This window comes from Dermacentor albipictus, chromosome 7, assembly GCF_038994185.2.
Source record: "Dermacentor albipictus isolate Rhodes 1998 colony chromosome 7, USDA_Dalb.pri_finalv2, whole genome shotgun sequence".
Taxonomy (NCBI): Eukaryota; Metazoa; Arthropoda; class Arachnida; order Ixodida; family Ixodidae; genus Dermacentor; species Dermacentor albipictus.
In genome coordinates, this window is record NC_091827.1 from 12,205,001 (window position 1) to 12,232,352 (window position 27,352).

At 45.9% G+C, this 27,352-nt stretch overlaps 1 protein-coding gene and 2 long non-coding RNA genes across 6 annotated transcripts in view; 1 reads left to right on the plus strand and 2 right to left on the minus strand.

Annotated features, from left to right (window-relative positions):
• LOC135904417 (ipis-1-like) overlaps nt 1–2,988 on the minus strand; it is a 16,500-nt gene extending 13,512 nt beyond the window's left edge. The window contains exons 1-3 of the mRNA XM_065435213.1: nt 2,783–2,988; nt 925–1,147; nt 1–37 (exon numbers count right to left, since the gene is read on the minus strand). The exon at nt 1–37 is cut by the window's left edge and continues 115 nt beyond it. Of these exons, the coding sequence (XP_065291285.1) occupies nt 1–37; nt 925–1,147; nt 2,783–2,988 (466 nt within the window). The remainder of the gene's footprint in view (nt 38–924; nt 1,148–2,782) is intronic.
• Nucleotides 2,874–26,994, plus strand: LOC135904418 (uncharacterized). Of its 4 annotated transcripts, none has more exons than XR_010565111.1 (5): nt 2,874–2,995; nt 24,718–24,803; nt 25,152–25,333; nt 25,394–25,579; nt 25,658–26,994. It is a non-coding gene; the product is annotated as an uncharacterized lncRNA (long non-coding RNA). The 4 variants fall into 4 exon arrangements; XR_010565110.1 differs by lacking the exon at nt 2,874–2,995 and adding an exon at nt 22,780–23,321; XR_010565112.1 differs by lacking the exon at nt 2,874–2,995 and adding an exon at nt 23,827–23,934.
• Nucleotides 7,157–15,715, minus strand: LOC135904461 (uncharacterized). Its single transcript, XR_010565122.2, has 5 exons — nt 15,402–15,715; nt 13,868–13,978; nt 11,185–11,264; nt 9,820–9,869; nt 7,157–7,279 (listed from the first exon to the last, which is right to left on the minus strand). It is a non-coding gene; the product is annotated as an uncharacterized lncRNA (long non-coding RNA).
• Nucleotides 26,995–27,352: the final 358 nt, after the last annotated feature.

A 27,352-nucleotide genomic window follows, 5' to 3' on the forward strand; every position in this document is an offset into this window, starting at 1 on the left:
CCGTGGGACGGGTGTAGGCGTGCCGGAACACGTGCTTCTGCACGAGGGATGCCAAGCGCGGGTGTAACACGTGCGCGTTGCCTTGCGAGTAACGACAAACAAACAAACAAACAAACAAACAAACAAACAAACAAACAAACAAACAAACAAACAAACAAACAAACAAACAAACAAACAAACAAACAAACAAACAAACAAACAAACAAACAAACAAACAAACAAACATACATCCTTGTCAGTTATTTGCTGTTCGCGTTTAAATTTACGCACATGGCATACCTTCTCGGGTGCATGTACACGCGAGTGCCAGTGGACAGTCTGGAATGCACAGTAGCGCACGTATAAATATCCTGACGGACTCGATTCGTGGGTTTAGTTTCGACGACCGACGACTGTGTTCGTTACTGTCGACTGTCGTTGTGGTTTCAGTGTTGCCTGTCCTTCCGAGCACAAGTTCGCCAAATACTGAGCAAACTTGGTAAATCACCTTCTGGACAATGTTTAATTCTTCATCGCCACTAGATTTGCTGGAACCACTCTTTGGAACGATATACCCGGAAACTTTACATTTCAAGAAATATTTCTGTACCGTTAAACAAAAATTAAGTCATGCTGTAGTCGCTGGAAACGTTTTTTCCTTGAGGATATCTTTGGATCCTTCGTATAAATGTGTGCGTACAATGTTGTATATTTGCCTTTTGTTATCTTTTTCACTTTGTCAACTTGAACCACGTGTAATTCGCATTTTCGCATATTATTACGCCTAAAATGTGCATGAAGTTGACTTACTAATACAAGGTCTGTCATGTTTATGCTTGTTCTTTAGTGGACCCCGGACTAACCGGTAAGGCAACCACCACTGGTGTTTACCTTATGGTGTGGCATACAAACGCGTGAACGAATGAATCAACGTGAAAATATCACCTGCAGGTCTAGCGGCGGGCATTGTATGTGCATGGCGCTGGCGATCTGCTCGGCAGAAACGCCCGTAGCCATCGAGTAGAGCAGCGACAGCGTGGTCTCAGTGGCGAGCGGCGAGAAGACCACGTTGCTCGACGGCTCGCTTCTCGACTCGAGCAAGTTCTGCAGCAGCTCGACCGTGAACTGCGCAATGCTCCGCCGCATCTCGGGGGGTTCGGGTTCGGATCTGTGGTGGATTTAAACAGTGACAGCGTAGCGAATCCACCGTGTGGGTTTCTATAGGAAACGCGCAGATTCATTGCAGCGTTGCAATTAAACGGCGCAAAGCGTGTTTGAGTTAGAGCTAGGTAACAGCAGCAGCGCACCCCCTATGCCTAGTATCCTGGCTGCAGCTTTGTTACAATGGCTATCCACCGGGCGGCCACCTTGAATGAATGAATGAATTAATTAATTCTGTGGTTTTACGTGCCAAAACCACGATTTGATTATGAGGCCCGCCGTAGTGGGAGACTCCGTATTAATTTTGACGACCAGGGGATCTTTAACGTTGCCCCCACTGCACGTGACGCTGGCGTTTTTGTGTTTCGCCCCCATCGAGATGCGTCCGTCGCGGCCGGGATTTGAACCCGCGACCTCGTGTTTAGCAGCGCAACACTATAGCCGCTAAGACGCCGCGGCGGATAATCAACTGCCTTCCTTTTCACCCATAAGTAAGGATACAAGACAAAAAGTTGAGGAACAGCCTGGCTGAGTACTGCTCCCCTATTGTGTGAGTCCGTGGTTGATGACTGCCTTTTCGACACTCCACGTTCTCCCTTTATGACACATGTTTACTCTGTTCGTGCCCGCAGACGATATGAGAAGCACAAAACGAAAACTACAAATTCGTATCAAGTCTACAGCTCTTACTGCCTAATACTTGCAGACGGACGTCCTTGATACGCGCGATATATCGTCCATCTTCAGGCATATGGTGTGAATAGAGGACACAGAGACTATAGCGTGACAAAATAAAGGCCTTTTATTCTGCCTGCGTGTTTTCCTCCGTTCGCGCTTCATGCCTGAAGATGCAAAACCATCTTCCGCAAGCTTCGATGTTATTGCTTACTTATTCTTTGCTCACTGAGTTTAAAATTTTGCGTACGTTGTCATCGTTGATGGACAATTCTGAACGGTGAAGTTGAAGGCACATTGCCTGGGAAGGTGTCCACTTATGGTGACGTAGCATATTTCTCTGAAGGCTCCTACGAACTTTCTAAAAGACAGTAAAACATGGCGCACGCAGTTACTCATTAAAAAAAGAACAAAAGAAGATAGGAAGGAGCTGCTAGCCTTGGAGAAAGAAAATACCAAGGAGGGAGCGTCACGGGACAAAATCGAAGCCAGAAAAAGTCGGCCCATCCTGCGATCACATCACGGTGTCCGTCAGTGCATTACACTACCACGCTTTCCACCACACAACCACACTTTCAAAGAACGCGCGCTGAGCGCACGTTCTTTAAAAAAGACGGCGGGTGGGACAGCCGCACTCGAACGGTGCAACGAAGGCGATGAACGTATCCGTTGCAACAAAACTGCAGAAGTTGCGTGGGTAAGATGCGCTCCGAGCATTCGGCAAAGCGTCCGAACCCAAATGCGCATCGATTAAAACCTATATCGCGAACCAAGCACACTGGGCAACGCAGGCTCGCTTGTTCGGCCAAATTTGTGTGAAAGATGGGACGGACAGCTGGCCCGGCGAAGGCCGTGGCGCGACCTCCTTCCCCAAGTTCCTTCCCGCATGCTGTACGGTACCAGCACTGCCCCTGTTCTCGGAACGGTCGCGCAGTCATGCGGCTTGGTTTGTGCGTCAGCGACTCACATTGCGGCGCACTCGTCGCGTCTGCGCACGCCGACCAAGCTGCAGCGATAGCTGTCCGAGATCGACGACGAGCTGTTGTACTCGTCCTGCTGCCCGGACAAGCGCCGGCTCGGACTGGCCGACATCTCCTCCTCTTCGTCAACTCCGGCGCTGCCCTCTTCGTCGATGGCGCGCCTCCCGCCGAGTTTGCGCAAGTGTCGATACATCCTTCAGGTAACGTCCTGTCGTGAATACGCAATTTCGGCCAAAGAAGTTTTGCAAAAAATCTGTAAGGTGGAACTTCAGGTAAGAATAAATTCGCATGGGACTGTAGTCCGTCGGAAGAGAAGGGGGCTGAACTGCCACACAAGCACGTAACTTGGAAGAGACAAAAGCAGAGATAGTCAGAAAGGTAGACTACAATGTAGCGGCACGTTAGTAGCTCACATATATAGGTAAGGGAACTATTTATCGCCACTACGATTCAAAGAGGAAGCCATTAGAAATTATAGGCATCATCTTGACCCTGGTAATCATAACCGATTACCATTCACCTGACTATAGAAATATGTTACAGATAGGTCAATTCTGACGTCCTCGAAAAACAAACTTCGAACTTGAAGAAAAATTTGTTCTGGCAGGGCGTTCAGACCTCGGACCAATGCATTTCCGGAGTGGTCGCTCCACCATCTGAACTCTTAGCTAACCAGAAAACGGGCATGTGAGCAGCGCGAATCCGCATTAACTGAAAGCTCGAAGCGCTGAAAATGTCCGCGCTACATTGAAAATTTGCGCGATAATTATCTTAATAATTCATTCGCTCGATGTTCGAGCGCTTCTGTAGCCGTCAATTAGTTTGTCCTCCCCCTGTCATCCGCTCACCTCCTGATAAACTCAGATGGTAGGGCGACTACTCCGGCAATGCATCGGTTCACTTAAGCTATAGCAGGGGAGCATATAGCTTCGTAAATGATTTCGGCAAAGGGCGTCATGCTCGACATCGACATAATCGTAATAGCCACGACATGGACGCCTATGGTGATTTTCGCACCATCAGTGGCCCAAGGAACGGCTGCGCAAAAACATTCTTGAGCGTATCAAACGGGGGTTAATTAGCAAAAATAAACAAATGAGGATGCGATAGAAAAACTACTCGGGACGTCCTAAAATACCGTCCATGCAATTAAAAAAAAGAAGGAAAGGCAACAAACTTCGCACACAGGAATTGCGCAAACCACCGAAAAAGGGCTGAATTATCGCTTCCATATCGAATCTGGCATTCGCGCCACATTTCAGAAGACCGGCGCTCAAACGCGGTATCCCTCGCCCCAAGAAAGTTAGCAGCCGGAACATGTTAACTGGAGCATCGGAGAATAAAAGACAGTCAAGTTTTACGACGTGACGAACGCGCCTTCAATCGTGGCCGAATAACACGCTAACAAAGTAGAACGTTATAGGACTAACTGAAAACGCCCCATTTCGTTTCCTCATTTAACACTCTGTCTTCATAGTATTTACTTCGCTTACTTTGACACCTACGCCTTTTGTAGTGTCGGCGTACTTACGGCGCGAAATCAATCGCACCGTCATGTTATTGCTCGTAAAGAGTTTTCTGTCTAATGATTTCCCGCGGGGGTTTCGTTCATGCATGCCAGTGCATGTTGTATGCTATAAAAAGCGATTGTCTAGGTGCTCCTAATCAAACGTCGCTTTCACAATGCTTTCAAGCACGTGTGAACTTGCTTAGGCAACATAATGTGCTGGCGCTAATTAGAAGATATGTCATAAGTAACACAGAAATACCTGATGGCTCTACCCGTGACATATACATTCAAGGTGACAAGTGAGCAGAATATGTAGCGATGCTTTAAGTGGGATAACAAGGAATGAGTTATCAACTGCCATTAATGTTTGCCAGCTAACTAAGGCACATCGGCAAAACCTGTAAACGAGAGTTAACGTTACCTACCGAGGAACATACCTAGTAGGCCTTCTTCTTCTTCTTCTTGACCACGTGAGGGCATAGCACGTGCCCAGCTGGAAGGTCTGAACGTATTTGCGGCAACTTCTTTCGCTCATTTATTATTTACAGTTAAATAACTCGTTAATATAAGTGTTCACTATGCCCAACGACGAACTCTTGCGAATTGTCGGAGGCTGGCGTATGGTTTCATGTCGAAGTGGGCTGCTGCTCATGGTGATGGTGAAGCTAGACAAGTTACCTTATAAGGCCTAAGCAGTCACCAAGCTGGGGCACATTGAGTGACAATAGGTGGGGTCCACATCGCCATCCCTTGGCGAAGGCCCACTTAAACTACATAATGAAGCCCAACGTTGAGAAGGTACTTCGGTCGAACGCAATTGCGATATCGTGGCCACTATTATTTGGACGCTACACATGACAGGCTCTACAACAAAGTGAGGAAATGAAACTTTAATATTTATACATGCGTAAGTCACGTGTGACGACGAAGACGCGTGCAGCTTGGAACGCCTTGCGAAGAGTTTTCCTGAACTCCCCCTTTTATCGTCATGCATTTTAGATGGCAGCCTAAAACTTATGATCGCTAGTCACAATTCAGATTGGCGGCAGCCAGACGGCAGTCCGCATAATATTAGGTACCAGCCTTCCCGGGGGGGACGGTCTCTTTGGCGATATTACTTTTCGTCACATGGTTGTTTGAATTGTCACTCATGCCTTTAATTTCTTGAGATTTGTGTCAATGTGTTTTATTGTTTCTGTTTGCTTTGTCACTGCAGTCGTATTTAATTCCTCGCGGCATATTCCTATCTAGACTCAACATCAACTGACCAGCGCTGTATCTGTAGCTTTCAGTGTGAAGTAGCTTTCAATGAGAGAGACAAGTGACTGTGCGAGACTATCTCAGTTGAACGATGTCATCACCCTTTACTGCCATTTTAATGTGATTAGCGCTCTTTGGGAGCGTCACCACATTTGCGGCATATATATGTGCATGCCGGCGCCCAGCCACTTTCACACAAACTTCCGTCACTGTGTAGCCCATGTAGCATTGGACTGCTGTGCTGAGGAAACCGTGTTCGAAACCAATTGTACTCTGACCAACTTCGGTCTCCGGGTACGTGCCGCATTTCAACGAATATGTCTCGCGCCGACTCGGTTCACGGGGTATGTGCCACTAGGCATGCACCACTGGGCATGGGCCGCTCTTCGAAAACCCTCTTTGACGCCAACTTGGGTGACGTACTGGGCACGTGTCACTGCATATATGCCGCTTTTATTAATAATCACCACACAAAACTTACTACCAATTACGAACCCAACATAAGATACATTGCTGATCGCATTAGAGTCGTCGATTATCGCCAAAGGGTGATTGCGCCGCCAATTTTTTTTCTCATGTCTTGCCATGCACTCGTGCTATCTCACTGTTTGTACGCCGATGGTGTTGTGTGTATGCCAGTGCCATCATGTGTTTAATTCCCACGAGCGGCGGGCAGGTGTATGTAGGTCAGACCAGACGATGCCTAAATATGCGTCTAAATCAGTATAAGTTCAAATTAAGCGCAGATTGTAGGTTGAGCCTTGATTCACACTGCAAGTCGTGCAATTGTTCGCCGTTGTTTGGCAAAATGATTATTTTGTATATGCACAAGGATACTTTAGCACGAGAAATAATGGCAGTGTTTTTCATTGAGAAAGATGGTGAATCTTGCATTAGTGTGCCCTTGCTGGGCGTTGCTAAGCTTACCTACACGTGCCCCACTAACACCACGAACACAACAAAATATCTAAAACCGCGCTGATTATGCGCGTAAAAATGCATTAGGTTTTGTGTATTTGAATTTTATTCTGCTTGAATGCTTTGGGTTCATGTCTGCTAATGAGTAATAGATTCCAGCAGTGTTGTTTTTATTTCAATAAAATTTTATGCATCAGATTATCCCTACATTGTAGTTTGTTGCAGGTGTGCAACTTTGTAAAACCGAACTTTTTTCACAGCCGCATAGTTTCGCTAGATGTTGTCTTGGTTAATACAACGTTGAAGATTTTTTAAGTAACGGACTGATAGATTTATGACATAAATATATGAGCCTTCATATACTGCAGCACAGCAGCATAAAATTGCGATGCGGTTTCTCGAAATCGCATTATTGTGGCATAGCGCAGAACGTTGCCATAACGTATGGGCAACGTAGCTTTATCTTTTTTAGTTTTCAATTCAATTTTTTCGTTTTCGTTTCAAATCTGTGCACCGAATAATCCACGTAGTCTTTGCACTTAATAGTAAAGCGATCACATGAAGCTTGTTGCCTACTGCTGTGTGGCGAATGGCGAAGTAAATATTACTGTGTGTGTCAACGTGGTGGCGAGATGAATTGTTACAATTGTGTGGTAATGAATTTTACAGCAAGTTTAATTCCAGACAATAACACTTTATTTGACCTACACAATGGTCGCTGTATCGGTGCTTGAGAACAGAGTGACGAATGCACACTTCTCGTTTGCATACAGTGTCAGCTCCTTGGTATGATTGACTGAAAACAAAAGATGAACGAAAAAAATATACTTTTGGTATAGAAACGCGAGAAGTAAGATATATGATTGTAGTTGCACAGGAAATAGAGGACTAACAATGCAGAAAAGAAGTGGACTAAGAAAAAAAGAAGTGGAGAGTACGGGCTTCAAACTTGAAACTTTACTTCTACCACGCCGTACTTCAAACCAAGGCTTATTGAGAAGCACACGTGTGTTATTAACGTCTTATTCCAGCGGTCTCACATAAATAAAATGAATCGTGACAACGGAAAACTTAACAGAAACTATGAAAAACACAACCATTTTAAACCGTAGCGTTGTAAAGCGCAGGAGCCCATTTCAGTGTAGACTTTCAGCAGTGTCGACACTAGCGGGATGAGAAAGAAACCTGCCCAACCAAAGCGTTCATTATCTAGTGTTTAGGTACGCTCTCTCTTCTCAGATAGATGCACGGAGGGCTGGCTTCCTCACGTAGTACCCTGCCTCGAACTGCAATGAACATGAACATCAATTATCTCGCTAGATAACTGGTCGCTATGGCGAAAAATAATTGACCTGCCTTATAATAGAGCCTTGCACCCTCACTAGCAGCAATGCAGTGCAAGATTAGAACAGGGAGCACCTTTTAAAGGAACTATCGTGTTCGCTAAGTCGGATGTTAAAGCCCCTGCCGGTCTGGACTTTGTACACTTTGCCACAAGTGAATGGATTCTGGTAAACTACACATTGAAACCATGACACAAACCGAAGGCTGTGTTTAGTTTGGCACTTGGCTTATGCCGGCCCTTCGTACGTTTTTTAGCCACCTTTGAATGAGCGAGCGAATTGCGCTCAGCTGGTTCGTGGCCGGAAAGATCACATTTACTTAGTACCTGGATGCCACTTTCTTGAAGCGATGGGGCACGTCATAAATATAAAAAAAACTTACGGCCCTTGGCCTGTTACCGTTGTAGTTTTGTCCTGTAGAGTGGATTTTGCGGCCCACTCTTACAACCTTTCCCATCTTTTGACACACTGCTGCCATAACTGATTCGGTATAGTCGGATTCGTGTTGTTTGACGACCTGTTCTTTGACACTATGATCCACCGATTTCGGGCAAGGCTTTCTTATTGCAGAGTGAATATGGTCTCACATCTGAAAGAACACCTTTAAAACATCAATCAGCTTGCGTTTGTAGGCCCGCTTGTTTACAAAAGTCAAGTCGTCGTTTACGTTTTGAACTACTTTTTCGGAAAGACCGGAAAGGCTTTTTCTAGAACTCTATCAACCTTTGCCAAGAAACTGTACTAAGAATGGGCGCCACGTGTGAGCCAATGCAAACCCTGGATCACTGGGCGAAAACCCTAGCTCCACGGCAGGTATACGTGGGTTCCAGGTAAAACCCCAAAACTTAAATAAAAAACCCTGCACGGAAATGCTACACCGAGGGGCAAAATAATGCTCCTCATTAGAGTCACCACATATACACTCTATTACACTCTACACCATAGAGGGCTGAGGCACACAGTAATATAAGTCTTCGACTCCAGTGCTAAATGCCCTGGAGCTTCATACATTGAACATTCTTCATACATTCAACGACCAACTCGGAGCTGTAGGCGTGACACAAGCGTCACAGACACTGAAGGATTGTAAATTTCTTCTGGAAGCGCCGAGATACGACCCGTAGTCGTGCTTTCCTTCAGACACAGTTCTGTGGAAAGGTATGCTGCACCTGTGGGTCTTCGTGGAAAAAGAATCCCTGAAAAGTTAGGCCATCGTTCTTTTTTGCGCATGCAGCCAATTTTTCCGTCTTGAGGCTCTGGGAATTTGCGCTGTAGGCTACGGGAGTTTGATCAGTTGTACGGCTCGATCGTTAATTGTAGCTGGATAATCTGGTACTTCCTAAAGATTCTTCAGTATGGCAGAATCTACTTTCCTGCAAAATTTGCTTGTGATAGAATCACAAATAATGCCCACTTTTAGAGTCTAGCGTGGTAGGGCCAGAGGAAGCTAAAAATTCACAGCGGAAACAATATCATAGCCTTTTTTTACTTTTTATTCTGTCGCTGGTTCATTATCAAAAAGAAAAAAAAGTTACTTCATGCTCCACCTCGTCAACCAAGTTTATATTTAAGCGCTTTGGTCGTACTCTTCCTTGGGGCTTCGTCACTAGGTTTTAGCGATGGGGATGTGTTTGACACTGAGTGTGATTACATTCCACCGAGAAAACGTCTATGGTGCTAATAGCAGATTTTCTTGTATTTTATTTATGTCCCTATACAATATAAAGTATTTGCTGTCTAAATCACTGCGTGAACTCTAGTTTTGTTTATTTCAAATCATCGATTGATTCGGTCCGGCTTAAAATATACATAATAGTAATTTGTCCCCAGTTTTTCTTTTTCCAGTTCTTTATTCGTTCCTACAATTATCAATGTGTTCAAACAAGCATATCTTTTTCTTATCTCCTAGTGTGGTACGGAGTATCTCATTATGAGAATAACAATACTAATAATAATCATCATCTTTATCGAAAGGCGTCGCACACAAACTCACCTAAGTCTGCGGAACAATGCCTTGAATTGAGGGTAAGTGTCTAGTGGTGCCTGGGAACGGCAGAAAAATTTGTTAGTAGATTGCGCAAATAAAGCAAATGACTCCCGCCCAGCACCTTGTAAATAAAAACTACAAGTTTTCGTGCCTCTTCATACTAAACAACTGGCTAGTTCGCGGCCGAACTTTGCATAGACGTGGCATTTGGCAGCGTATGCAGTTTAGTACACGTTTGGAAGCATTACTTGTTTCGTTATTCTACAAGTTCGAATTACGCATTATCTGCTGCAACGGCAGAATAAATAATAATATAACATAGAGGAAAAAATCCCCATATCGATTCAACTGAACAGTGGCGCCATGTCTCGTGTAACGACCAAACAATGACATATGGCAACACCGTCTATCATATGGATTTTCATGTGTCATTGTGAGAAGGATCAAGGTCCGTGTTCCAAAAAGTGCTGTTAAGCTAAAACTGTTTGTAAGAGCAGATGTCAGCCAATCGTGGTGCTGGACATATTATTAGCTAAGGCTACCAGCAATTAGCGAAGAGAACTGGCCAACAAAAAGCTTTGTGAATTTAGCCCCGAGTTTAATGAACACGGCTACAGATCTTGGATGAACTCGATAAACGAATTCGCAATATTTTATATGTTATTGTGCCACTGCAGTCTGTTCAGGCACCTGATGGTGCTGTACAGCGAAGTATCGTATTTGAGTGAACATGTGAACACATAGGCGTTTGTGTGGAACTACTGTACGCCACGAAAATTCCTCGTCTTAAGTGTGAGAAATAATGTTAATTTCTCCTATTAAGACTGTTAATTTCTGCAGCCAGTGTACTTAGTTCAAGTTTTCCAATCTCTGTATTACGAAATCCGCGTGCATCTGGTTGTACTTGGTCTAGTCGCGTAAGAATGATGAATAGTGTGTGCTTGCAACCATTGGGTGTTTACTTTTGAGCGGTGTGCGAGAATGGTGACCTGCGACATTGATTGACGTTTTCCCAATTGCTCATGGTGGCTATGCGTCGCATATGCTCTTATTGCTAGTAGCATAAATGAAACATTGCCTAGTTTGACGGCGACGTTGTTGTTATGGCAATTTATGGCACCTTAAGTGATGAATTAGCATTGAGTTGGCGTCCAAATGTATAATTTCGCTTCCCAAAATATGGAGCAAACAATAAAGTTTTGATCAGAATATTGTTTAACTGTATATATATGTATATTGTAAATCATAAATAAAAATTCTGATTATTTATACAAATAATTGGTTGATTAAAGTTCTTGCGTACGGGTATACAACTGATATGAGCGCTTATATTCGTTTTGTTGAATAGATTTGGGAAAAAGTCAGACTCACGGTCTCTCGCAGTCTATGTGAACGTGCAGAAACATCCGCCGCAGTCCGCGAATGATGTCCATTTCGCAACGCCGGACGGGCTTTGAAAGAAAAAAAAGAAAACCACAAAAGAAACGAAGAAACAAGACGCGGCATTGCGAAAGTATCCAAGATCGCAAACCGTTTCTGATTGCCTTTGCGTTTACGACTGCATCATTAGGCTTACTATATAGTTGAACATTTTGGCGGTGCTAATTTGCGGGCTCTGGCTAAAAACGTGTCTCACAAAATTGACTATCTTTCACCCAAACCCGAAATAACGAAGAATTTATTTTCTAATGCAGTTGTCACTGTCGCATTTAGATGGCTGGTTTTGTTTTCTGATAGCTGTTCTATGTTTTGATCTCTTACGATTATTTCATACAGTTGAAACTTTTTACCGCTAACTTCTTATTTATGAGCCACTTTTCCACGCACTCTGCTTTTGAGTTGCATTCAGATACCTTTTATTTTGTAATTTCAGTTCATTTTTTGGCTGTCTCTTATTGCATGGACCTGTATGCCGACGTAACATCCAGGGATATCGCAGTATGTGCAAATACTAATAACAATCAGCCAGACGTTTTTTTCTGATGCATTACTGGGGACTGCGCGGTTAGACTGACAAGACCATGAGCAACTACTCTGACTGGTCATTGTAATGCGGCGTACTTGTCGATTACGACAAACCAGCTTTCACTTTGCGTGTTGTATTTCGCTCGTTGACCTGAAATACTAATGTAGAGCAAATTAGATAACGAATGCGTCCTCGAGACTATAGTGTTATCTGGAAAAATTGCTGAAGTGAACTCTTATGCAGAGATTGTTCAGCTGCCATAGACATGATGCGTAGTTCAGCGAGTTGTCTCAAGCTTGTGTCTTCAAACGCATGTGTGCTGTTATTTATTATGCTTTATCATTATGAATCACGCTGTCGTAATTTTCTAAATGCATGAAGGCAGTAAGATATTATGCACATGCATAGCATACTCATTACGAACTGTTGGAATTATAATGCAATATCTTGTCTAAACGGACCAGTTTGCAAGCTCACAAGGCCGTTGGAAGCGAAGAGGATTAAGTTGAGATAAATCTTTCAGCAACTGATTCGTTTCATGCTGACTGAAGCGCCATATTTGCGGCTCCCGTAGGCATTATGCCGCTGGAGTAACGTTGAATAACTTGTGTAAGAATCTTTATGCACGAAGCGGTTCAATTGAAGCTCTAAAATTTTGTTATGACCTGCGAGAGGCGTTGGGCTCTTCGAATGTATTGTTGCTATAGGATCAGATCTGTTTTGTACGACATACGTGAATACTTGAATTAGGAAGGAACAGCGCCAACTAAGACGACCACGAGTGAGAGAACGACACAGGACAAGCGCCATTTTTGTCACATGTGTTTCCGAAACATGGTTCTGAACAACATTCATTTGGGCTATATAGTGCATACTTGCACCATCCATTCTGTCTTTTCATGTCTTCTGTCAATTCATGTCTTTTACTAATCAGGCGCACCGAACATCAACATCTTACATCTTAAACGACAGCCTTGTTGAACAAGTTTCCAGCTACAAATATCTTGGCGTACACCTAACCCCTAACTTGACGTGGAATAGTCCCATTAACCATATCCTCGCTTCTGCAAACCGTTCGCTTGGTTTCCTTAAACATAACCTCAAACGTGCTCCCGTACACTTACGCAAATTGGCATACACAACACTAATACGCCCTAAAATAGAGTACACGTCAGCCATATGGGATCCCCATCAGGCATACCTAATAACTGACTTATAAGCCCCGCAGAACCGTGCTGTACGCTTCATCTTTTCAGATTATTCACGAGAAAGCAGTATAACAGCATTAAAAAATCGCGCCGAGCTTGAAGCCTTGTCACTTCGCCGTAATATATTTCGTTTAACACTATTCCATAAGCTCTACTATCACGTATCTCTACATAACGAGTTCATGTGTGAACCCTCAGCCATTTTTCCGCGTCGGGATCATTCTTGCAAAGTCAAATGCATAATGTGTCATTCCCTCGTATTTCGTCAGTCATTTAGGCCTCGCGCCGCAGAAGAGTGGAATAATCTGCCATCGCACATTGTCACCGAAACAAATGCCTCAAAATTTACAGACGCTCTACGCAGTACCATGCATACCTAATATATCACGTTTAATTCTCTGATTTGTAAACAGATTTTTTTAATGCGCCGATAACAAAAGCCTCTAAGACAGTGTCATAGGTTTTGTAAATAATTTAAAGTTGCTGTACTGATAACTATCATTACTTTTATTTTATTTTTTGTGCTTGTACGTTGATGCACTGTAATTAATTTTGTCCCAGTTTTGTTTTTCCATTGTATTCACATTTACGCACTGTTCACCTCACTGATTTAACCTTTACCCTAGGTAGTACCCTCCCTAGAGGGCCTTTAGGGTTATTGTGAAATAAATAAATAAATAAATAAATAAATAAATAAATAAATAAATAAATAAATAAATAAATAAATAAATAAATGTTGTTGTGAACCATGTTTCGGAAACACAAGTTCATGTTTCGAAATTACAGGGCCCTTTTTTATGGGACAAAAAATCAAGTATGCACCATCTAGCACAGATGAATGTTGTTCTGATACGTGAATACACCTTGAATTTCAACTTACGGCATGGGGCCTTTGTGGGCAGGGTCTTGTGGGACGCCTTCCATGCTTCGTTAAGCACACGGACTCCGCCACCTTCAATTTCATCTGGATGTGCCATCTCTTGCCTTCCGGCTGCGGTGGCGTCAGGCACTTGATCAGACTGACACAATGCGTGTAATCCCTCTCCATAACTATCAATACACTTTTAGGCATCACCAAGAAAAAAAGAGAAATGTAGCTGCGTATGCGGATGCATTACAGGTTTGCGGAGCTGTACAGCCAATAATTCGACTTGTATTGTGTCAGTTTTGCTAAATTTGTTCTCAACTTGGTGTTTTCCACACTCTAACGATCGCAGCTTTCCGGTGATTCAACTACGGGGGCGGAATTCGCGAAGCTTTTCATTCGTAAGTGTTCTTTTCCATGGGCTGGCCGCCTTCGTTGATAATATGCCGAGCATCAAGATTGTCTGAAAATGTAGCTTTGGTATGATTCCTAAAAAATTTTGTGGCTGCGGGTCCTGGTGTTTACAGCATTGATGCAAAGTGGACAATGCCATCACTGAGTGAAGAGAAGGTGTTGAGAACAGGAACACTGCTAGGACAGATCATGCATGAATATGAACACCTCCTGTGTAAACCTGTTACCAGAACATGTTTCATAACCCTGGACAGCATAACAGTTCCTGTCGTTGCTTGTACTGTGACGTGTCACGTTTCACTCGGCCCCAGCACAAGTTACATATTTGTTGTCGTATAGGCCGCGTACTAAAGAACCACAGCACTAGTGATTCCGTGATGTTCTCCGATATTATGAAGACGCGGAGACAGTTCCACTGCATAATGATCATTGTTTTGTGTCAGTTTAGTCGTCCACTGAGAGGAAATGAGGATGACAGCATCCAATATAAAGCATCTGAATTTGTGCAGTTCATTTATTGTTATTTAATGCCAAGGATAAATCATGTGTAGTGCTGACCGACGGGCCATGTTCAATTTAGTCTTACACCGATTACGCACGGAACATGTTCTACTCGTGAACGCACACGTTGTCTTCGGCTTTTCTAGCTAAGCCAAATTTATGAGCTAGTTGGTTCGACCTATTGAAATAGCCGGGATGCAAGTATGCCATCACGAGCACTGAGCGGTCTACACTCTACACTGGTGTCAAGCATACCGGTGCGAAGAGTAGTGCGACAGTCGGCAGCACACAAAAAGAAAAATACAATGTGGCATCTCTAGACTCTCATCTCCTATCAAAACAGATTGATAGATTATTTATGCCTCTGAAGGGGAATCGCAGATTCTTATTCTAAAGTTCAACATAAAGGGCACTGGGACAAGTCTCTTGGAGTATTAACATTTTTTTCAGCTTCTAAAGCATCCCGCATTTTTCTGTCCCGGCTTCTGTTATTAGTTCAGCTATGCCAGTTAAAGCTTAATTGCTGGTTAAGCGCCGGTGGCATCCGCTTTAGTTTCTCGTGCGCACCATCTCTTTCACAAGGAGCTGCCCTAAATATTTTAAGACATTCTTAAAAAAGGCGCTCGAAACTCACCCTTGAGCGTGCTTCGTTGATCACGACGACGTGATAGAGGTACTTGCCCGGGGACTTCCTGTACGCGGCGAGTTGGGCGAGCTTCATCAATTCCCCATAGTGAGCCGCTGGCACTCTCACCCAACTTGGGCCCCTCTGTCGCCCGTTAGTCCACTTCGTTACACACGGCAAGGCCAACATTGCCGCGGTAAGAGCGATGAGACAGAAGCGTACGTTAACCATCGCGATGCAGGAGTATCGACATCTATTGCGTCGAGCGGAATCTCCTCGATAAAACGCTTACTTGACGATGTCAGAACCACCTGCCACTGTTTGCGAGCGCGCACAAAGCTTCACTAAGAAGCGGGCGGCTGTCATTCACGATGTTCACTGAAGAGCGAGCAGTTGGAGTCGCCCTTCTAACGATGAATGAGAAGGTAGTTGTACATCACTTCAATATAAATTGCGGCAGAAGTGCATTGATCTGCCTATCCACTGGTGGGGGAAGAGTTTGTAAACTGACATATTATTGGCGTATACGCTTCAATTTAGCAAGAAGTTTCAAGGAAAAACCACCCGTTCTGCGAGTAGAAATGTTCGCCGTTGAAGACGAACTTGTAGTCCGGGGCGGAATCTGGAACCATTGCATTTTTCGGCTATCCATATGGCTAGCAGCGTTTGCAGCTCTTGTAGAAATAATCAAGCGAATGAGCTCCATGGGCCCCCATATGCATGGGGGCCCATGGCAGCATCCCCATGCATATGGGGATGCTGCCGAAATGCTGCCATGTATATGGCAGCATTTCGCCACCATCGAAATGCTGCCACTGTAGCCGGGAAACGAATCCGCGACATCGTGCTTAGTAGCGCACTGCCATAACGACTAAGCCACCACGGTGCGTTGCAGGTTGCTCGGTTGACACGGAGTTTCACGTCTGTCGCTGTCAGAGAACGTCAGCATTACAAGCGATGGGTTCTCGTAATATGAACCAATCACGTCACATATTACCACTTGAATCGTTAACCCGCCATGGTTGCTCAGTGGCTATGGTGTTAGGCTGCTGAGCACGAGGTCGCGGGATCGAATCCCGGCCACGGCGGCCGCATTTCGATGGGGGTGAAATGCGAAAACACCCGTGTACTTAGATTTAGGTGCACGTTAAAGAACCCCAAATGGTTGAAATTTCCGGAGTCCCCAACTACGGCGTGCCTCATAATCAGAAAGTGGTTTCGGCACGTAAAACCCTATAATTTTTTAAAACTCGAATCGTTGGGCGTTTTTGTCAAGTTTCAATTAGACTTGAGACTCAAGCCATGCTCTGGAAAGAGGATGACACTTCTGAATAATTTTTGTTTGATTTTGTGGATAACCACGAGAATCCTGAACGTGCCTTCATCATTTTGTATCCTTCTCCCATGTAATCATCACCCCTCATCCAACATATACGCCACCTTCCCTCCTCCCCCTGTGCAGAGTAGCATCGCTAGAGCACGCTAGCTCAGACAGACCTCTCTGCCTTCCTTCAAATAAATTTTCCCTCTCTCTCGATTTCTACACCTTGAAGCCACGATTTTCTTTGGCCAGGTCAAAGCATGAAAGAAAGGAAGAGTGCTTACTCAATGCGCTGCGTGCACAGTGATATCTGTGAATTGTACAAACATGCCATCGGCATGTGTAGTATGACTGCACACGCCGGTGCATGGCCATACGATGTGCGATACACGTTGTACGACTGTTCGATGATGTACGACAATGTAGCACACCCGCCGTGGTTGCCTACTGGTGTTGGGCTGCTAAGCACGAGGCCGCGGGATCGAATCCTGGCCACGGCAGTCGCATTTAGATGGGGCGAAATGCGAAGGCACGCGTGTACTTAGATTTAGGCACAGGCCAAAGAACCCCAGGTGGTCGGAATTATTCTGGAGTCCCCTACTACGGCGTGCCTCATAATCATATCGTCGTTTTGGCACTTACAACCTATAATTTAATTAATTTTTAACAACGAAGTAGGACTATTACATTCCTTTCTGTGATGTGCGATCTCAATGGCCTTACTTTTAACTGCTGCTTACGGCCGTAAGCGTCGCTGATGCAAAGGAGTTGGGTAGAGCGGTAAGGGAAGCGAATATGTGCTACAAGTACGCCGACTATTGTACCGCAGGATGTATAGGTGAAATTTCTGGCACCTCTGACGTTTTTTCTGGAAGAGCGCGCAAAATATGCTTTTTGAAGCAGATGTCGAAGAAAAAAGTCCGGATAAAGGAAAAAAAAATGTATTTACTAGAATATTTAAGGCCTGCCTAGCCGAAGCAGACGCACGAGAATATGAGAAGGGCGACAAGCAGGCTGGATATTTTTTACTAACGTGGCAGGTGCAGCTTGTGCTCCTTTGGAGCTTTTGTCACAGCTGCGTCACCCTTTTGTTAGATTGGATCGCTTTGAAGTAATACGGAATGTTTGGACACGCCATATGAACTGTATGCGCTCAGGTAGGCAAATAACATTCTCCCTCACCATTTCACCCACTCCCGCAGGTTTACTTGGCCATATACGGCATGAACCGTTCTGAAAGAACGATATCCCTCTGAAATAGGAAATACTTGCGCACTGGGGGCGTGGTGTATTGGACAAGTAAATATGTAGTTATGAGCATATATATATATATATATATATATATATATATATACATATATATATATATATATATATATATATATATATGGGAAGGAAGGCGGGCAAAGCCGGACACAAGGACACAACGAACAACGAGAACAAAATCTGAAACACAAACGCTGTTTGTTTTGTACTCTTCGTTCAAGTTGTGTCCGTTATTTGCACCCCTGCCTTTCCGTACCATGAACCCCAACCAAGTTCCTCAACTTTCAGTTGTTCTAAGAGAAAATAACCTTTATTTTTGGAAGAACCCTTGTCCAGGCTTCTCGTCTTTTCCTTCGGCTATAGGTCTAGTTTACTGATGATCTCCACCATTTATTGCATTCCTATCGGTGGACAGTCTGGCAGCCGCCACTTCATGGGGCCGACAACCGTTGTTTTTCGGAAAGAGGAAGGTGGGCAGGTCAGCCTGCCTTTAACCACCTGACGTCTCATCGGATAGTCCGACAACACGTGAGCATTGTCAGTGGCAGAAATGGTTGACGGACATGGCTAGAGCTTTTGCCTATAACTAATGTAGAATCGTTATGGGTATATGCATAATAGGGAAAAAAAAATAGAACGCCGACCAAAATGGGGTTGTCTAAAAATTCCTAAACGTGAAACGTTAAACCTCCGTTCTGTTTTTCTTCCTATTATGCCACTACTACCCGACCAGATGAAATTTCGTCGAACTCTTGATTTCGTTATGGGTATAGCTTGGTGGGAGGCTCAGCGAGCTCGAGGCATTCCGCTTGCCATATTAGTTAGGGGCAGGATCTAGCCATGTGTGTCGCGAGTCAAGGAACTTGGATGATCGGGGTCTCTGCTGCAAAGGCACAGTTGCTTTAAGCTTTACATGAGAGGTAAACAAGCTTTTTGGTCACAAATCATGCAATGACTACATTATCAGGTTCGATGAAAGCGGCAAGACGCTACGAATCATGCATCTGGGGCTGGTTAGAAAAGGAAGCCTGCCTCTATCACTCTTCAAACGTCAGTGCATGCGGTTGATGTCTCCACATGCACACGTAAAGAAAAACTATCATAACGAAATATAGAAATGTAAAACACCAGAGCTATGCCGATCTTTCAAAAGCAGGCATCTGCATTTGCGCACAGCATCCAAGTGACTGGAAACTCATTACCTGCACCTTTGCGATTGAGTTGAAGGCATTGGCTGACAATTTACGTGAAAAGAAAGGGCAACTTGTTTTTAATTTTTCATGATTGATAGCGATGTCATACTTGGAAATCAAATAGCACGCTGTCTTTGAAATGTTGACGGACTGAAACGAAAAAAAAAAGAAACCTTGTGTGTCGTGGACGAGCATACAAATCGCGAGACGTCATCGGCGAGCTTGCGCAAGCAGCAAACTCATTACTTGCTGGCAATATGAGAACACACGCATCCATCTTCGTTTCGAAAGCAGATGGGTGAAAGCTAGAGAAATTGAACAGAAACTAGCGGTAGATTTGTGAGTTCCAGAAGGTCGGCCTGAGCCGTCATGCATGTCAGACAAGAAGTTTCAGTCACCCGCGACTTTGTGCGCGGAGCAGATCGAAACCTCGCGTCTTATCTGCGATAGAAGAAAGCTCTACGACTGCAGAACTTAAAAAATAAGTGATATTATTGCTAGTAACGAGTTCGAAAGCCGCGCTACGGACGTTTATTAGAAGAACTAAACGTCAGAGTCGCACTGCTGTGTGAACCTAAGAAACATTTGCCATTGGCTGGTGCTAATGCTACTTTTTTCTTGGAAATCGTGCCGTTCGCTGCGGTAGGCCCGCGGATATGGGGTTCGGCTGCTGAGCATGCCACAAACGCACGCAGAGACAAATAGGGAAATGACTAGATAGATTTGCGTACAGACGGAGATGACTAGATAGAGGTGCATACAGACGGAGATGACTAGATAGATGTGTAGACATACCGAGAAAAAGAGAGAAAGACAGATGCTTCCTCGTGGTCCCAAAATACAGACATCAGGTTGCGACGAAAAATTGAATTATGTCAACTGCAGGACCAAGGCCTCTCCCAGCGACCTTCAATTACGCCCGTCTCGCGCTTGCTAACTCCAACTTGCGCCTGCAAATTTCCCTATTTCATCGCCCTACCTAATTTTCTGCCGACCCCGACTGCACTTAGCATCCATTCTGTAACTCCAAATATGCGCCGTCAAACTTAGGCTAAAAATGCGCTGTTGCTTCACTCACCTTAAGAAAATGCTGTTTACTGCACTGAACCACAAAACTGACACGCAAGTGAATTTGGTGAGACACTTTGAAAATGATCTCGAAACTGGTGTAGTCCTGAGAATTCTTTCCAAGTGGATTCACCATGCAAACTCACTGGCTGCGATTCGTAAATTGAGATATGTTCCGTAGAGTAATTAATCAGTACTTTATTAGCGTTGCGCGCAATTCGTTGCAGGCATTTCATGTTTGCTCGGTATAGTCGGGAGTCGATCACCGTCACTACTACGTCCCTCCCGTTAACGCATGTATCAGCGTCTGCGTAGACGGTGCTTCTTCCGTTCTGGTAGGTCCTGGTTATCGCTTCTTCCCTGTATCTACGCCTGCCCCGGTGATGGACGGGATGAATGTGCTTAGCGATGTGAGCCACCTTGAACGCAGACCTGATCTCGTCCGATATGCCTACCGGGCGTTCGATCGATCTCTCGTATGCTGTCCTGGTTGCTTAGTCTCCGGAGGAGAGCTCGTCCTGTTGTCGTACGTACACTGTAATACTGTCTTTTGAGAGGCGAGCTTTGCCTCCCCGTGTTCATTATAGGCATTTGTTGTGCCGAGGTCTAGTAGTTTTGTGATTGCCGTTTGTGTTGGCAGGCCCAGTGCTGTCTTACAACCTGTCATGAGGATTGCCTTACGGGGGTACGAGCCACTTCTCCTGGCCCTGCAATGCCGCCGGGATTGGCCTCATTTTAACAGCGGAGCTGTTCTAAGTCGAGCCTTCGCCGTCCGTTGTCCGGTGTCTCGCAGGTGGGCAGAGTGTGCGCCGGGAGAGGGGTATAGGAGCAGGTGTTCCGGCGGCGCACGCCCTTTCGCCCCGTGGATACCGCTCGGCGCGAGCGGCAGCAGGAGACCGCAAGGGAGCGGGGCTGACCTCGCGCAAATCCAGAGCTTCGAGAGTGGGAAGCGCAAGCCAAGCGCCGGTGGAGGAAGGCCAGCTCTACCCCCCCCCCCCCCCCACACACACACCTTTCAAGAGGAGGCAACACAAGCCAAGCGCCAGCAGAGGCAAGCTAACCCCCAACTTCGAGAGTAGGAGGCCGAGGAGAGACGTCGATGCAAAGAGATTCCTTCCGTGGAGAGTGCCGATGGACGGTTCAAGAAAGCATTCCTCGACCGTGAGTAGGGCCAAAGCTGCAAGGCGTGTGGTAAACTGTGGTGTGATCATCCCATGCAACTGAAGAGTGTGTTCAATCCGGAACCGAAGCTCAAATCTAGCAAAACGATGACAGCGAGACAAATGACTCATGAAAATTGCGCTAAACGCAAGTTCAAAGTTGAGAAAACAACCACAAGCTTCGCTGTTCTGACAGCTTTAATTCACTGCGTGGAACTGGCTTTACTTCTTTTGCTCACGGACGCGGACACGAAAAATGCCGACCAGGTAGAGGCTAACAGCTTCACTGTAAAACTTGCAAATGTGTGCATCTAAGTACACGAGCATTCTTTCACTGTTCGATTCCCGCGGCAGGGAATCGAAGTGGCAACCTCGTGTTCAACAGCAGTATGCTACTGCCTGTGCTGCGTCGGGCAGCTCGAGGATATATGATTTATGCGTATACTGAGGTGTAGGCGGCTATAGCTAAAGCTCGGCGAGCTCGCCGCCCCGCAAAGCACGCTCTAAAGCACGCGTTGGCGCTTTTGGGTTCGTAGAAAAGAGTCGTCTCGTTCGTCGTTAAACGTTTCTCGCAATGCCATATATAGTCACCTTCGCCGGTACACACGTCTTACCTTGATAGTCGGCCTCATTCGCGCCATTGCAAGCAACAGCCCTTTATATATTATATACTTTTGATTCATTAACCGCCATTTAGCACGCTGCTAGCATATCCACGAAATCAATGTTACGATATAAGCGCGCTTCATATTAGATCAAAACGATTACAGTACGGGGACAGATCAAATGAACGGGGCATCCTTGTCGCCGGCAGTCCGAAACGAGACGGTGCGAGTGAACATGAAATCGAGAATAAAACTCGGAATGGGTTCCCACACGTGACGGGGTGCGCGCTCGTGGATTGCAAGCCACTCAGTCAGTGAGAGCGCATCGCAAACACGGTGACGGCAGCGTGATGAGCGCGGTGCGCCGGTTGCGTCCACGGGTCCCATCGATAGACGATGCGACTGCAAGCGCTACCGTAATCCTCAGAGCGGCCCACCGCCGCTGTCTAACGAAGTAGGCGCTTGCGGAACGTTTGGAAACCGGTGGCTTATGGAAGGTCCGATGTTGTCGGCGATTTCATTTCATTGCCTTAAAGACTCATTAAAAATGGGGTCTTACACAAGGGGAGGTGGGAGGTTTCTTGGGGTCTTCGTTTATTTTCTTGTACACAAGCTGTTGCGCCGACTTCCTGATCTCGGCGATAACGGCAACTGGGATCCAGCGGCGAAGGGCGATAACGTACGGTGCACCAAGGAAGGACGACTGGACACAAGAGCGCATGCGCCAACAGCTGAGATTTTAGATTAAAATTGGGTTTAAGAAGCGGTGGCTGGGCGTCACTCCCGGCATATTGCATTTCACGCTACCGTAATTTCTTTCTCTAGGCTACCGTCGCCGGCGTCAGCTGAACCTCTGCATTTTACCAGATGCTCTGGCAGCCATCGTCGTCATTAGCCACCCTAACATTTCATTGACTCAAAAACAACCGTGGCTGCCACATCAGAGTCCTGCTGTAGGGCGTGCGTCGAAGCTCTTGCGTCGCGGCTGCTCCAGTTATGGCCTTGACCTTTGCGAGCGCGGTTCCCGGACCCACGTTTCCTCCAGAATTCTCGCACGACATTAATTGGAGCTCGTGGAACACACGTGTTACGCCCGGCGGACATTTCATTATTGTCCATGAGCTGCCGCGTATGACACCGACGCCTCCGTTGCTGGCTGCAAGTTTCAAGTCGCGCATGCCTTCAAGTTTTCGTTTGAGCGTGTTGCCACCCGTACGAGAACGTTGGACAACGAACTGACCGTGCCAGTTTACCGAGAGACAACAAAGCAACGCCACGTGCCTCACCAACTAACTTGCAAGATGGGCCCCTAATAGGTATGTAGCTTAAGGTGACGCGGTTATTGCTCTTATGTCTACATGACGGCCATTTCGTAGGTTAGACGTTGCTGCGTAATTACCGCATTTCCACGCTTATAACGCGCTGTTCTCCCTCGACGTTTCTTACCACGGAACGCGGTTCGCGTCAAATTCGGGTTCGTTACACGAATATAAGGCCTTTCTTTGTTAATGCGAAAGCACTATATGTCCGATCAAGCAGAAAAGCCGGCGTTGTAGGCAGAGTGTTGCCAATAATCATCGCATCATGTGATGCCATAAGCGACTTCTAGGGCGTCAACAGTAATACAGAAGTTGGGAAATGGTATAACAACGGTAGTTAGTAGTAATTATGGGTAAAATGAATTAGGGTGACTTATTGTGAATTATTCAGAATTTGGGGGAAGTAAAGCTGGAGCAACTTAGAATAAGGTGACTTAAAGTGGAGTAAAGGGAGTTAAGCATAGTACAAATTAGAGCAAGGTGGATTAAGGTAGAGTGGGGAAGGGCATGTGACAATACATGCCGTCACATATCATGGTCACGTCATAATTGGAAGCGAGATTCCGAGGTGCTTACGTGTGACGTCATTATGCTTTCGCATTCAGATCAAGTAAGCATCATTCAGTAACTATTGATTTTTATTTTGATTCGACTGCTCGCCGTCGAGCTGAGAGTTGCCCCTGTATTTTGTGCCGTATTTTCCTGATTTAGAACGCTGTTAGTGCCGCATCAATGTGGTTTCGGCGTAATTATCGCAACTATTAGCAAGAATATAGACGCTCTTGTGCAGGGCCGTCAAGGGAGCAGTCTTACAAGTCACGCTGTCTTCAATGTCGCACAGTGCATCACCGCTCAATCCATGGAAAGGCTTTGTCGTGTTCGATTGTGTCGCGGGAATTCCTGAGCGGCTGTTTCTCCGATAACCTTAGTGCGTGTCACAATGTATGCGACGCCGTTCTCGCTGACGGTGACAGACGCCGGAGTCCACCCTTTTACTTTTTGTGACGGCAGCTCATAGTAGCAATCAATGAGGCCATGCGAGCATCCACTTCTATGCATAGCAGATCACGGTCAAGCGCGCACAAACAAGGACAAAGTGAGGCGTAGACAACACAAGCGCTTACTTTGTCTTGTATTGTAAGCGCTTGTGTTGTCTACTCTTCACTTTGTCCTTGTTTGTGCGCGCTTGACCGTGATCTGCTATGCGTATAACCAAGTAGCCCAAAAGTCGGTGCTCTTGCACTTTTATGCGTTTTTTTCTTCGGCATCACTTAGTGTTACATGTGTGTGTGGCCTACCGCCACCCTCGCGTTATTTGCATGCAAATACGGTATGTTCGAATCTCGCGTGCCTTTGACGTTATATTAATTTTTTTTCGACATCCTCACCGTAGGTGGATCCCGTGCAACCTAGTGACTTACACTACTCCGAGGGACAACGATGCAGCTGTCGTCGCTACTCCAGCAGCTAATTCACGAGGTGGGAGTCTCTTAGCTGGCGAGGGGGGCGTGGCTATCGAATTGCCCACTAAGCTAATTGGCAGTATTAACCCTTTTAAACTGATTGGCACGAGAAGGCCGCAGCCACATCGGGTCGTCCTCGTGATGGAAGCGGGGAGTACGACGTGGAGCGATTGTAGCTTTAGGCTTAGCTGACACTACGCAGGCTCAGCTGGCTGCGCTCTAGTTTGCGACATGGCCGGACATCGGCCCGTTCCGAGTGCTATTGCTTCCCGGCCATGATTTCGCGCCACAGCGCGCGAAATGTGGGATCGCGGAAGTAAATGGCACCCAGAATTAGTGTCGGGTTTTCTTTTTTTTTTTCCAGCGCAACAGAAGAACGGACGTTGCTTCCGGTCTGCAGCGCGGGGCGCTGCGGCGAAGACGGTGGTGGGAGGTCACACTCCTTCTGTCTTCCGTTTTCTGTGTAACCCCGTGCTTTCTTCGCTCGACAAGCCAACCATTTTTGACGAGTCCATCATCCACGCCAGCGCGATGACGCTTGTTATGGTGAGTACGTGCCTTCTGGTTACTTTCGTCATTTAACAAATGGCCTTTATTATTTTTTAGTTCCGCGACCTGTACCTTGGCCCCTGGCACACGTGAGCATGTTCCTGCACCAGGCCGTGTCTCGGACAGATGTAGAGCGCCTGTCATCCCGCCACTCACCAGGTATCTGCTTCTGCCTCAGAGCTATTGGCGTCCTGGGGAATGAAGAAACCTGCTGGCCCCCACCCTGCAGTACGTTGATTGCACGTAAGTATATCGAGTTCTTCCGAACGGTCTGTGACAGTGCTGACTGGTAGTTAACCAGACTCATGTCGGTCGTTTCAGTCTGGAACCCTTGTCTTGACATCCGCCGCCCGTCAAGACCTGTCCTGCCCGGGTCGTAGGCGGTGATATCTACTGCTGACCGCAAGGAGGCAGGCGTTGCTCTCGCCGCAATTGATCACATTGCTACGCCCGAAGACGTGGAGCCGCAGGAAAAGTAATTCGCTCTGTGCTACCCCGACGACGGCACGCAACTACGGAGTCATGACGCGAATACAGATGTGACGTCGCTGTTGGAGTTGTTCATTCTATCCTGTAGCTGTGTCACGGCCACTCGGCAAAGACGCGCGTTGTTGGTGGCCCTGTATTCGGTGGACCAAACAATTCCAGGCGACAAGCTGTTCCGGATCATAAGATGTACTCTGCTCAGGGGATAACATTGGCTTGATCGGGGGATTCTCGCTCGTCAACTTTCATTCACATTCTGGCCTTTCGTAATGGTACGCTGATGCTGGTTCGCGTTGCGAAGTTGCACGTGCGTATGTATTCGTTTGAGCATGCGTAAGCGACCGTGTGTTGCTCTTTGTATGTTCTGTTGTATGCACGCGCGTGCTACTTCGCTTATTTCATATGGTACTTGGCATAATTTTTACTGTGTTGTGCCCCCAATCCATCCACGCAATATTTGGTTGCTTGTCTCGCGCAATCGGTCACGTCCGTCCTTCAGAAAGTTTATTGATGGTTCTGCAATGATGATGGCTAATATTTTCGGAATCTCTTCCAACTTTGGCGCTGGACATTTCACTCACATGGAGGCTGTCCAGTTGTGTACTCGTATATTTGGCGATGGCTCTTATAGTTTCATGTCAAACTGTTTCGTATTCGAAGTTGTCTCTCTTGGCATCTTTTCCTTATCCACGCATTATATCCAGTGCAAAAAAGCATCAATGTACCACTACGAAAAGCGCACCATGTGAATTGAATGCATGAAAACATCAGCGTTAGCTTGAGAGGGTCATTATTATATAATCATGTCCTTTGTAATCTGATGCTTGTATGACACCAAGCTCATCTTTTTTTCTGCTGTCATGAGTTATGCTAGCGGTTGAGCAGCGTACTTCAGCGAGGCACCGCAGCTTCTGGACCGCCCATCAGCGGCATTGATCGGACGTCACACATACCTTCTATTCACACATGCCTGCTGATGTTGCCTGTTCATGAGACATTTTTGCCACAATTACTTTTATCCTACTTGTTCACAGCCCTGTTGGAATTTGCCTGCTTGTATTCATTCATTGTAGATTTATATCACACATACTTGCTGTACCATTTCTTCACTGAAATTAAATAAAATGTTGCTTCATAGTGCAACTCTTAAGCTATGTGCCCCTGTGTAAAAGAAAAATAACATTGTGCAGTTGTAAAAAATTGAAATTCTCACTTCCTTGTTCATTTTCTTATCAACAATTCAGTGTGAAGAAACGCTGAAACACAAAATTCGATTTATTTTGGAGTGCTCTCCTGCACGATTTCTTGTACTCGTGGAAAAAAAAAATAAGCGTACAGTGCTTGGCGGCTGAAACTCCATGCTTGGAGTGCCTGGTGGCTGGCGCTTCTTGCACCACGAGAACAGAGCTGATGAACTTTCGTATGGTGTAAGAGTTAGTCTTTGTGATGCATTGTGACTGCATTGAGTCACTCGTCGATCAGCCAGCGCTCCACAGTGGCGTGAGAAAGCGCCGGCCGCTATGTGATCCG